Below are 13,474 nucleotides of genomic sequence, written 5' to 3'. Positions count from 1 at the left end.
TTCTTGTCGTTTAGATATCAGTTATGTGACTTTTCAACTTCACATGGCTAAAAGTGCCCCTAGTTGAAGAAACGCATGTCTCCTCTGTTCTGCAGTACAATGAGATAACTGCGCGTGTATCTGTGTACATGTGATAAGTGCTGTTAGCAGAGTTATTAAAAGCTACGTCCGCCATTGCATAGACTCGACTCATGTAAACAAAAGAGATAACGGCGAACAATCTGACGTCAAACAAAGGGGAGAACGGCGCACACTTCGACCCTATCCCAAATGGCACACTTAATGTGCACTTTCGGTCTTGTGGACTTACAATTGTCGCTGCATGCATGTGTCCGTTAAGTCCATGAGACCGCAGGGTGTCCAATTTATCATTTTAGGCCTCAGAAGGGTGCTCGCGAGCACCCCCTTTGAGGTCGATATGCGCCCTCGATGCGCACTTCTGCTGAGCCCACACTGGTGCGGGTTACGCAGCGGACTTCTTCCCGGCAGTCAAAGCGGCATTACGTTGTGAAAGTGCAGACTCAGAGGAAGACCTCAAGGGTTTAGGGTGCCATTTGGGATAGCGCCTTCGACTTCACAAGCCGGAATATCCGGTTTCACCATCTACACGACAACGCTGCAACCTGAGTTTCTAAAAATCTTCACCCTGGCCGGAGTTTTCAGTTACCGGATACTGCGTTTGGTTTGCGTGTGGACGAACAGCCAAACCGCGTAGAAAAAGCTGCGGTTTTGAAAATACCCTTGTTCTTGTGGGCAGGGCCTTAAAGCTGCTGTCCGTAACTTTTTTTGGTGTTCAAGATTCACAAAAATTATATAATGAGAATGTACAACATGAAAAAGCATGTTTTTGTCTTTTTGACCCTGAATCATTATGGTACACTTATAAGTGTTTATATTGGGACTGTTTCAGACCAGACTGGTAGGAACCGCTGCAGAGGAGCACAGTCCCTGCGTGACTCGCCATCAGTGGTGTAAAGTAACGAATTACAAATACTCTCGTTACTGTAATTGAGTAGTTTTTCTCAGGAATAGTACTTTATTACAGTGGGGAGAACAAGTATTTGATACACTGCCGATTTTGCAGGTTTGCCCACTTACAAAGCATGTAGAGGTCTGTAATTTTTATCATAGGTACACTTCAACTGTGAGAGACGGAATCTAAATTGATGAATCAAAAATGAATCAAAAATCCAGAAAATCACATTGTATGATTTTTAAGTAATTAATTTGCATTTTATTGCATGACATAAGTATTTGATACATCAGAAAAGCAGAACTTAATATTTGATACAGAAACCTTTGTTTGCAATTACAGAGATCATACGTTTCCTGTAGTTCTTGACCAGGTTTGCACACACTGCAGCAGGGATTTTGGCCCACTCCTCCATACAGACCTTCTCCAGATCCTTCAGGTTTCGGGGCTGTCGCTGGGCAATACGGACTTTCAGCTCCCTCCAAAGATTTTCTATGGGGTTCAGGTCTGGAGACTGGCTAGGCCACTCCAGGACCTTGAGATGCTTCTTACGGAGCCACTCCGTAGTTGCCCTGGCTGTGAGTTTCGGGTCGTTGTCATGCTGGAAGACCCAGCCACGACCAGTGTTGGGCACGTTACTTTAAAAAAGTAATTAGTTATAGTTACTAGTTACTTCTTACAAATAGTAACTGAGTTAGTAACTGAGTTACATCATTATAAAAGTAACTAATTACCAGGGAAAGTAATTACTGCGTTACTTTTTTTTTTTCTTTCCAAATGTTCAAATATGTCAAATAACTTGGATGCCCCCAATATTAGATATGTTAAATGAATGAATTGGACACTAAATAGAATAAATTATTATTATAAAACATTGTACATTAATGTGCACTATTGTAATGTTGCTGTGGGACAATGTGAGAGACAAATATTGTGTAAATATTATCAGTACTATACTTTCCTTTGGTAGTGGAGCTCACGTTATCACCTGGGTTTTTATTTTTTGCGATTTGCGAAAAGCTACCTTTGAAGTCGTTGGACCATCGCTGAATGTGCATATGCGTGTGCGTCATAGGTGTGTGTGTGTGTGTGTGTGTGTGTGTGTGTGAACCATAGACCGTGAAAAAAATAGGTGTGAACTCAACCTATCAACTTCAACCTTGTCTTCCACCCACCAATCATCATCAGTTATGTGTACCACCCAACCCACCCCCAACACGCATGGCTGGTGCGCGCGCACACGCACACACGTTGCAGGTCCGACTGACAGAGAGCCTGTTCGGATGAAAAGCGCTTCTGTGAGCTCAATTATAGTAACGCGACTAACGCCGCATTTTTTCCCTCAGTAACGCTAACGGCGTTGTAACGGGAGAAACAGTAATTCGTTTGATTACTCGTTACTGAAAAAAATAATTCCGTTAGTAACGCCGTTTATCTGTAACGCCGTTATTCCCATCACTGGCCACGACCCATCTTCAATGCTCTTACTGAGGGAAGGAGGTTGTTGGCCAAGATCTCGCGATGCATGACCCCATCCATCCTCCCCTCAATATGGTACAGTTGTCCTGTCCCCTTTGCAGAAAAGCATCCCCAAAGAATGATGTTTCCACCGCCATGCTTCACGGTTGGGATGGTGTGGGAATAGTCAATATTGTGGCGCTGTGCATGGCGACACGCAGCAGCAGTTTGGGAAGCGTGCGTGCAGTTTTTAATATGACGGACCTTTTCTTTTTTTAAACGTTTTTTGCTACTTTTTAAGTGTTTCATGCGAGTGAACCTCTGTCGTATAGCCGTGAGTTTCTGCTACTCTTACGAAACTCTGGACAGGGTACTGTGGATCCTCTGGCGGCGTTTCCAGCAGAAATGATCTAGTCGGAATCTACCACGGCAAACCGAGAATGGGTATCCAAACCGAAAGGGGTGAGGAAGAGGGGGAGCCGCGGTGGTGTGAGCCAGATATTGAAGAGACAAGGCCATCGCCGTATACCTCTCCCTACAGTTATGCTGGCTAATGTTCAGTCAATCCGAAATAAACTGGATGAGCTTCGGGCAAATGAGTATAGAGGAGCATGTCTTCTCGCTTTCACGGAAACATGGCTCAACGAACAAGACTCTTATCTGGGGAACCCTATCGTTTGGACAGAGATCCAACTGTGACGGTTAAATCACTTGGTGGAGGATTATGTCTTTACGTTAACAAAAGTTGGTGTAATACAGTGGTCGTCAGGCTTTTATCTGTATTTCTACGACCCTATTACTTACCAAGGGAGTTCCCGCAGATGCGAGAATATGACGCAGATCCGGCGTTCGGACAGATGACCCAGAAGTGATTTGTTTACAATCAGAGGAAGACATGCGTATCTCAGCTGTTGGATTCTACATTGATCGTGCTTTAGGTCTCGGCGTAGTGCTCAAAATGGGGTTAGAGTGTGCATTTCATGGATTCCCGAACCCCGGCGCTACGTCATATTCTCGCGCATGCGTCGTGGAGGCACACGCGGAAGGCAATAACAAGCTGGATAAAGGTGTTATTTTGATTTTTTTTTGCGCACAAAAACTATTGTCGTCGCATCGTAAGATTATTGTAGAGTCACTGTGGTGAGATGGACTTTGTAACGACATTTTAAGTGCCTTTTATCGGTCTTGGGAGTATAAGTGTACTGAATGCCAATGGAGGCCTATCTGAAGCCTTTCTCAGCCATCAGCTTTCAACAAAAATATCTTAATTTGTGTTCCGAATATGAACGGAGGTCTTACGGGTCTCGAACGACATAAGGGTGAGTAATTAATGACAGAATTTTCATTTTTGGGTGAACTAACCCTTTAAAACTGTGCAAAGGCTTCAAAGGATATCATTTACCAAAATAATAAACCATGGGTCACTAAATCTGTAAAAATTACAATTATCCAGAGAAATAATTGTTTTAATCAAGGGGATGTGACTCAGTATAAGGTACTACAAAAACAAGTTAAATTTAACTGGCATGGCTTAATTATAAGGATTAAGTGGAGGATATGTTAAGTACTGGAAATTCCCGTCCTGCATGGGAGGGGGTGAAATCCATGATGGGCATGCATTAAAAAAAAATCCACATTTCTCTTGATGGAAAGCTCGATTTTGATCTTTCTAATGATCTGAATGTTTTTTATAATCGTTTTAATAGCCATAACTTTAGTCAGGAACAGGCCGTTTTTAACAATGCTGCTGTGCTTATGTTAGTGTTAATGTTGATAAGGATACGATTTTAAAACTTTTTCGGGTGTAAAAGAGAGGAAAAGCCCTGGCCCAGATGGTATTGGAGCACATATTCTTAAAAATTGTGTGGAACAACTGGCGGATATTTATGTGTTTCATTATTAGAATGTCATTTAGCTTTCATAAGGTTCCTCGTCTTTGGAAGGAATCTATTATTGTACCTGTGCCTAAGAATGATGTACCAGAATCTTTAAATGAGTACAGGCCAGCAGCACTTACTTCTCTGATGATGAAAACCTTTGAGAGGATTGTTAAGGATGCACATTTGACCATGGTACAGGCAAATCTAGACCTTCAGTTTGCCTATAGGTCAGGTAGGGGTGTTGAAGATGCAATTTTGGCACACCTTGAGGGCGCAAAAACTTTTATTGATTTTTCATCAGCCTTTAATTGTATCCAACCTCGTATCCTAGCAGAAAGGTTAGAGAGTGTTCATAATATTGATTTTGGATCGGTATGTTGGCTGATGGATTTCTTAACCAATAGGTCTCAACGTGTGAAGGTAAATGGTGTTTTATCTGATGTCACCTCAGGGATGTGTCCTTTCACCTCTTTTATTTGTGCTTTATACCAACGAGTGTCAGACGCAACTAGAAAGGCGTCATATCATTAAGTTTGCGGATGATTCGGTGATTGTTTCCCTGCTTAATAATGAGGATACTGATCATGGTTCTGTATTGACAGATTTTATTGATTGGTGCAATTTGTCCTTTTTGGATATTAATGTATTAAAAACTAAAGAGAAGATTGTAGATTTCCGGAAGAATCGTACAGCCATCTCTCCTGTGGCTATAAATGATCATGATGTTGAGATTGTACATCAATGTAAATACCTTGGTACTGTAATAGACGAAAAGTTCACTTTTGAGGCTCAAGTGGATGCTGTGTGCAATAAAGCCCACCAGCGTATGCATTTTTTACGGAAGCTTTGTGGTTTTGATGTGGACAGTACTTTTATGAAAATGTTTTATTGAGTCTATTATTACTTTTTCATTTGTGTGTGTTGGTATGGGTCACTTAATCCCAAAAACAGAAATAGATTACAGGGCATTGTTAAAGTGTGTGGTAAGATTTTTGGCACCAGTCTGAATGATTTGAATAGTTTGTGTAAAGCCAGGACTCTGAGGAAGGCTGAGTTAATGATGAGAGATACCAGCCATCCCTTGCAGAATAATGTTTTTAAGTTGTTACCTTCTACTCTCAGATATTATTTACCACTTTGTAGGACTAATAGACTTAAAAATTCCTTTGTACCAGCTGCTATTAGTTTTTTTTAAATTATTGTAGATAAATTATTATTATTATTCCCTTGTGTGTTGTGTGTTGTTTTTGTTGATTGTATTACTGCTGGCTGTGAAACAAATTGCCCCTTGGGGATAATAAAGTTGACCTGACCTGAGTGGAGTTTAGACCAAAAAGCTCTATTTTTGTCTCATCAGACCACATGACCTTCTCCCATTCCTCCCCTGGATCATCCAGATGGTGGTTGGCAAACTTCAGACGGGCCTGGACATGCGCTGGCTTGAGCAGGGGGACCTTGGGTGCGCTGCAGGATTTTAATCCATGACGGAATAGTGTGTTACTAATGGTTTTCTTTGAGACTGTGGTCCCAGCTCTCTTCAGGTCATTGACCAGGTCCTGCCATGTAGTTCTGGGCTGATCCCTCACTTTCCTCGTGATCATTGATGCCCCACGAGGTGAGATCTTGCATGGTGCCCTAGACCGAGGGACATTGACTGTCATCTTGAACTTCTTCCATTTTCTAATAATTACGCCAACAGTTGTTGCCTTCTCACCAAGCTGCTTGCCTATTGTCCTGTAGCCCATCCCAGCATTGTGCAGGTCTACAATTTTATCCCTGATGTCCTTACACAGCTCTCTGGTCTTGGCCATTGTGGAGAGGTTGGAGTCTGTTTGATTGAGTGTGTGGACAGGTGTCATTTAAACAGGTAACAAGTTCAAACAGGAGCAGTTAATACAACTAATGAGTGGAGAACAGGAGGGCTTCTTAAAGAAAAACTAACAGTCATGCAATAAAATCATTAATTTCTTACAAATAATACAATGTGATTTTCTGGATTTTCCGTCTCTCACAGTTGAAGTGTACCTATGATAAAAATAGACAGACCTAAACATGCTTTGTAAGTGGGCAAACCTGCAAAATCGGCAGTGTTTCAAATACTTGTTCTCCCCACTGTAAAACGTATGTAGATCATGTTTAGTTGAAATGGGTATTGAGTGGAATAAGTTAAGGGATTAAATTGTCAGAATGTATTAATATGTGTTCTGCACCAGATACTCTGGCCTTTGATTACCGGCAGGATTACTCTGATCACGGTCACTGCCTGACCTGTAGCAACTGCTAGGCATGTCATGCTGCACTTGCTCTTGCTCTCTTCTCTTTGTCTTAGTGCTTTGTGTACGGGTCAGTCCTGTGTTTCAGATGGACGTCCCACCCTTAGGTTGACTGAGAAGCAGAGGTAGGGAGATAAGTATAAAAACAGAATGCACACACACTCAAACACTCACTCACTTACTCTTTTTTTCATAAACAAGACCCGTCCTCTTTTTCAAAGATTTAAACATTCTTTATGGCAGGACTGATTTATGGACTGGGAAAGAGGCCTCAAAAGGGCTTTCTAAAGAGCATCAGGTCGTGAGGACAGAGACTGTCAGAAGAAGCTGAACAGCGGGATCCTTGCCATATACAGTGCGGCCTGACCACTGTAGGGCCCCCAGTTTCTATTTATAGTCATGTAATGTTAGAAAAACATGCCTTTTCTATCTCTCTATTTTTTTTTATTTTTAATTCAAACCACTTGTCTCCTCAAGTATAAGATAAGGGTTGACTAGGAGCAGAGCCCTGAAAATGTCCAGGTTTTTTTGGCAGTCTAAATCAAACACATATTACTTAGGGCAACTCTGTACCACAATGGTCAGAAAAGTTGTTTTTCTATAACATTATGATGTTCTTTTCTATTTAAATGCACACTTTTTTTTTATTTTTAGAAATTGATAGATGTATATCACTGATTCTTGAGATAAGGGACAACACATGTCCCAAACACAAAAGCCATATTTATGTTAAAAAGTAAGAATGTCAACACAATAAAAATGCTTAAAAAGTTACATCTAAGGGAAATTTGTATACTCAGGACAGTTATTGCTCATTCTTTTAAATAATTTCTTTAGTATTATTTTAAAAGTACACTCTACTTGGAAACGCATGTAATTTAACCTGTCCTCAGCGTGACGTCACAATGTAAAACTGCCAAACAAAGTGTTTAAAAATGCAACAAATTAAAAAATACAGTTACATTAAAAGGCAGAAATCTTTAAGATATTAAACAATACAACAAGTAAATATTGAATTATATTTTCCATTAAAAAATAGCTATAAAAGTTGTGTCCTCACTTTGCATCAACTCCGTCAGGATTTTTTTATAATTCTGAATAAATCGGGCAGTGTCATGGGCAGCTTTAACTCTGAGGAGCATTTGCTATTTCCAGGCTCATTATGGATCTCACTTCAGCGCTGGGAAGATGAATGTGTATTTAAACTGGGTCATCTATGTAGTAGAAATGTGAAATTATTTTTGAATTTGGTGCCTTCTAGACTGAGAAAAGACAGAAAATGTCTCATGTGGATGAAAGACAACAACTCCCAGAATGCACTTGCTTCGCTGCCCAATGAGGCCACTCCCAAAGCCACGGCCACTAGTAATCACTTGCCCACCATGACACCGCCCCCACCGTCATTTTGATTTTCATAGTAATAAAATAATTTAGTTCAGTCAGAGAACAGACACTACAATTAAAAACTGAACGTGTTTTTTCAATAAAGTGTGAGTGAGACGAACGAAAGTCACAGCACAAACACAGCAGGAGTCAGATTTCATTCATCACGAGATTGAAGAGCTGAGCAGAGCTGAGGTAAGCGCGGCAGTCATTCACGACGCGTGTCCAGTCTGGCGCGTTATCAGCTCATGCCTATGGAAGCTTAACTTTCATTGGAATTGATTGAAAAGTTGAAACACTCACTTTGCTCCACACCGCTCCGTTATGAATGCCAAAGCTAAGCGGCCATGCGCATTTACATTCTGTGAGTGACATCCCACCCCTGTGGGCGGGTTGAAAACATTCGGAACTAGCTCCTTCTACTGGCTGTAGTCTCTATAGCCTCTGGCCAAAAAATCCTCCGATGATGCAAAATGACGATATTTGCGTTATCAGAGTATTTTTTCCAGAAATAAAATGCATAATTCTCTCGTCTCAGGGGGACATTAGGGGGGAAAGTACGATAATTCCAATATACTACCGCTAAAGTAACCCTTTAAGTAGATCCCTATCATTTAATCCCTATTGTTCCCTATACTTTGGCTAACTCATCCTCACTCTCATCACGTGGAAGAGCTAACTCTGCACTCTTCCTATTGCCATTTCCTTAAAATATTGCTGTATTCATTTTCTGAAAAGAAGAAATAATTTTTGTTACTTATACATAAACACAACTATACTACAATAAACACTTTAAATAAACAAATAAATGCAATGATATAATTATTCTTTGTATAAAAAATCCCAATGGGGAAATTCATGTACCTGTTTTTCCATTGTGGTACAGCATTGCCAAATGGCAACATTGATATTTTCTCAACAGTAGACAAAGTTGATTTGTGAATAAAATCTAATTTACTTATCCAAAATACTACAAAAAAAAAAAAGCCCCTTGAGAAGAGATTTTTAGAAATTAGGTTAATAGAGCAATTTCTGGAGCTCTTGAACAGGTGTCGTCCGTGTGAGGGTGACCGGGGGCAAGAGAGTTTTGGAGGGACATTAAAATGTCATTTTACTTAAAAACAGCACATCACTGCCTACCTTAAGGCTTGCCCTTTTAATTCCCATTGTGCAATTTATTGTATTTCTGAATAACATGGAAATGAGTAGAAATGAATTGTTGCCATATGGCAACATTGTACCATAAAACACTTTCAAGGCCCAGAAAGGTAGGAAAGACGTTGCTAAAATAGTCTATGATGTGACTAAAGGGGTTCAACTTTAATTTTACGAAGTTACAAAAAACTTTATTCAACAATTTCTTCACGTCTGTGTCAGTCTCATTACTACTGATCGGCTACAAGTGTGTTGTTGTGTTGCTCCACGTTCTTAGAAATCGCTTACTGCACCTTTAAGACACTGCTTTCTACTTCAGAAAGAATGGCTGTAATTTAAAAGTTGAGTAATGAAATAAGTGGCTTAACCGGAAATTGTTTCCTGTTGCACTCAGTGATGCAGTTCCATTGTTGCGCACTCGTTTTAAAGACTCAACATCTTCTTGACATATTACAAATGTCAATTAAAATATCAATTAGAACGTATAGACATGTTAATTTCTAATGTTAAAATCTATAGTCTATTGACATAATATACATTAGTTTGTTTATCTAGTGTTTACTGTCAGCACTGGTAAGCACTTTTTTTGTTGTAAGTCCTCACAAACCCATTTGTCTGTGGTAGTGCGCTCTCTCTCTCTCTCTCTCTCTCTCTCTCTCTATCTCTCTCTCTCTCTCTCTCTCTCTCTCTCTCTCTCTCTCTCTCTCTCTCTCTATCTCTCTCTCTCTATCTCTCTCGCTCATACACATAAATTCTCTCCGATTGAAAATGTCAAGGTCACACCTGTGTAAGTGAGTTCTGTAAGAATTTCACTGTCTGTTTACACATGCTCACAGTTGACAGGTTCACCTTTTGTTCACTGGATTACGGCAGCTATGCAGGTGTTCTATATATAGTAGGCTATTCTATTAAGTTACTAGAACACAAATGCATATGAATATAGTTTGTCTTCGTTAAACAAGTGCGTACTTCCGTAATGACTAACTTGATTGCTGTTTTTTTGCAGCAAGATTGATGGAAGAGTACCGCGTTACATTTAGAGTAGCTACGCTGGATCTTTAGCTACTATGTGAATTGTTTTAGAAAAACTCTAAACTTGATGAAAGCGAAGTAGGACTTCCTTGTCACTTCTTTAATCCTAACTTTGGGCAGCAATTGGTCACAACCCGTCCAGATGAGACGTGATTCGCGGGACTATTGCCTGGCGCGGCTGTCAATCCAGAATGGGGCGGTAGTTGTTCAGCCTACCGGAGCGCACGTTCGACACCGGAGGAGAAGTTGTGTGACGGAGCCTTTTATCCTCTCCAGTTTGCTTTGGATTGCTCTTACTTCAACCAGGAATTAAAGACATTACTCTGTTCGCAAAGACATCCGTGAAATAATAATGCCGGACAGTAGAAAATTCATCGAGAACCTCTCTGGAGCAGGGAAGACCATTGGCGTCTTGACAAGTGGTGGAGATGCTCAAGGTATTTTTTTTTGTTTTTAACAAACCGATTAGGATGTCATATGTGCACTTGGTCGACATCACGGTGGCAGATTGACCTGTTTACATCTATTGATCTAACACATATAGGCAAAACAGCAGTGCAACAGATGATAAAGGTGCGCAGTTCCTGGCTTGAATGACGCTGAACTGACTTTATCAATACTTTTATAGTGATTGCTAAATGTTTTCATTCGTTAATGACTGAAGAAAAAAACCCGGATAATTAGACTATAATATGTTAATGAATAGATTAAATATTTTAGGGTTAAAACGCAATAATCTAACACATAGTTTATTAAAATAATGAACTTGCATCGCTGCAAGTCTTGCTCTCGGGCGTCATGACAACGCGTAAACCGGGTGCGCACGAGCGACTTTCAACGCAAATGGAAAAAAAAAATATTTATGGCGCAGCATTTACGTTATGTCATGCGTTTTATTTGATGCGGGCATTGGCTTTGCTATACGGTTAGCCTAAATCATGAATGAATGAAAATGAATGAAAATTCGCTTTGCTTTTTGGCCGTCTGTAGATGTGTTCCCTGTGCATCTTTATGCGCGTCACGTGTAATCTTTGCTATGTGTCATCACAATGAATATACGATGGTGAAGAATGAGTGCGCATCTACGTGATGGCAGGCAAGTGCGAGGCTCCCATGATTCCGTGATCACGTGGGAAAAAACCGACGGGATCCCATGCATGAGTGCGCGCGGATCACAAGCCTCGGATAATCGTTTCCGTTCAATACATGCACTCTCTATAAAAGCGCATGTTTACGAGAGAACTAAAGAGGGCACAGCGCGTTATTTTGCTCTGTGATGCAATGTCCGACTCCCTTTATCCGTAGGCTATTATACGCCACATCTCAGAACAGACACTTGTATTCTCCACAGAAACATTATCTGTTTGTTTAATCTTGAATGCGTATGCACATTTCCTGCACCAGCCTGACAATAGTTGTATATTTATTTATATAGGCCTACAAGAATGTATTACATAAAGGGAGTTCATAGGAAAATGGTGTATTTAAAGTAGCTACTGCTGCAGTGCAGCAACCCCTGTTTCCACTTTTGACTAAGGTGACCAGGCAGATTTATGAAATGGAAACCGGGGACATTTCCTATTTGAGTGGTCAAAATATCTTTGAATTAAAAACAGGGACAATAAATTGTTTAATGATTTTGTTGTTGTTGTGGGCTCCCTATATTATTTTAACATTACTAATTATTATGATTTAGTTAGATTATTAGGATTTTTGGTCTGGATTTATTAATACAATTCAACGCACCTGCAAAATAAAAACCATTGTAAATATAACAAGCAGTTCCAAAAAAAATATTATAACATGACTTAACAAAAGCACATTACAAAAATAAAACAGCATAAATATGATAAATAACAATTTTATAATTTTATATTTTTATTTCCACAAGTTTATACTATATAAATTACTCTTTTTTTTACGTCAAATGTTTTGTTACGTTTGTGCTTGAAAATACTCGTTAATTGGCATTTTAGGCTTATTTTAAGCAGAAAGTAGGTGTATTCTGCACATGTATTTGTTGCAAGTGTAATTGTTAAGGTTTTTTATAGTTCAGAAGTGTACGTGGCAATCACTGCTTTTGTGACTACGTAAGTTTTGGGAACAAAACAATCCCGCACCCTGTTGAGGCTCTGTTATTAAGCACATCGGCTACAAATTACTTTAATTTAACATGAATAGTTAGTATGTTACTAACTTGAAAGCGATAACGATGTTTCTTTTGATATTTGACGATAATGGCGCTCTGCTCTCGGTTACGTTCTTCATGAAGTAACGTTAGTTGCGGCGCGCGCGCGACCATGTAGAGTCAGCGTATCTCACAGCGCCTTCTGCTGGTGAAAATAATCACCACACGATTGTTCCTATATTCAGCTGCGGGTTGTTTTGAACAAGCTGTAAAACTGAGACATTTCCGGGGACGTCTGGTCACTTTACTTTTGACCCTTTTCTGTACATATGGTGATGGCATATGTTTCCTAGCAACGGTTTCCTGGCAGCAGCCCTCCCATCACTATGGGTTAGGCTGGAAATAGCCTCAGAGGAATGGATGCTTGATTAAACTTGTCAGATCACAGCACTTTAGGCAACATACTGAACAGAGCCTCCACCTTTCGTTCCTCTATTTGTGCCACAAATGGTCTGATTTTTGTTGATTGTTTAAAATGACTGTTTTGGTGCATCCGAATTTGTAAATCACCAGTCTTTTCTGTATTTCTTCATGTAGGAATGAATGCCGCTGTGAGGGCAGTGGTCAGAATGGGAATCTACGTAGGGGCAAAAGTTTATTTCGTCCATGAGGTGATTTTTCTTTTGATTCCCAAGATCTAAATGTCTGTCTATATGAACCCATATATTCCTATGTATGCTCTGTGAAATGCATGTATGACATTGACTGTTTAAAGACAACATTAAACGTAAGTTGAGAGTCTTTTCTTGTCTATTGTGACCAAGCGTGCCGCACTTGTGTTGAAAACTGAAGCCAAAATGTCTCGATCGCCCCCAGGTGGTTGGTCCCAGTATAGCAGTTATAACCCCGCCTCTCCATGTATTCTAATGGCGCGAGACAAACTAAACAATCAAATTACACTTCAAATATTTTTTTATCCCAAAGATTCTGTCATGAAAGATGATTGTGAATATATGTAGGGTAAGTGCAAATGCATGCTTAAACTAAGCTTTCGGGCTAATTGGGTTTCTGTATGCTATAGTACATAAGCTATATACAGACATTAATGATCATTATAATGTAGTTAAACAGCATATATTATAACATGATTTTGTAGGAATTGTAATCAGGCGCTAAAGAGAGTACCAATTAA

General features: G+C 39.9%; 1 protein-coding gene across 4 annotated transcripts in view; it reads left to right on the top strand.

Moving 5' to 3' along the window:
- Positions 1-9,863: 9,863 nt before the first annotated feature.
- pfkpb (phosphofructokinase, platelet b) overlaps positions 9,864-13,474 on the top strand; it is a 44,026-nt gene continuing 40,415 nt past the window's right edge. For 3 of the 4 annotated variants that reach the window (XM_079819983.1, XM_079819982.1, XM_079819985.1), the window contains exons 1-2: positions 9,864-10,591; positions 12,880-12,953. In XM_079819983.1, the coding sequence (XP_079676109.1) occupies positions 10,507-10,591; positions 12,880-12,953 (159 nt within the window). In that variant the 5' untranslated portion in view covers positions 9,864-10,506. The remainder of the gene's footprint in view (positions 10,592-12,879; positions 12,954-13,474) is intronic. The other variant, XM_079819984.1, reaches the window with a different exon arrangement.

Source organism: Gobio gobio (assembly GCF_949357685.1).
Source record: "Gobio gobio genome assembly, chromosome: 6".
In the NCBI taxonomy this organism is placed as follows: Eukaryota; Metazoa; Chordata; class Actinopteri; order Cypriniformes; family Gobionidae; genus Gobio; species Gobio gobio.
This window is presented reverse-complemented; position numbering and strand designations above follow the sequence as displayed.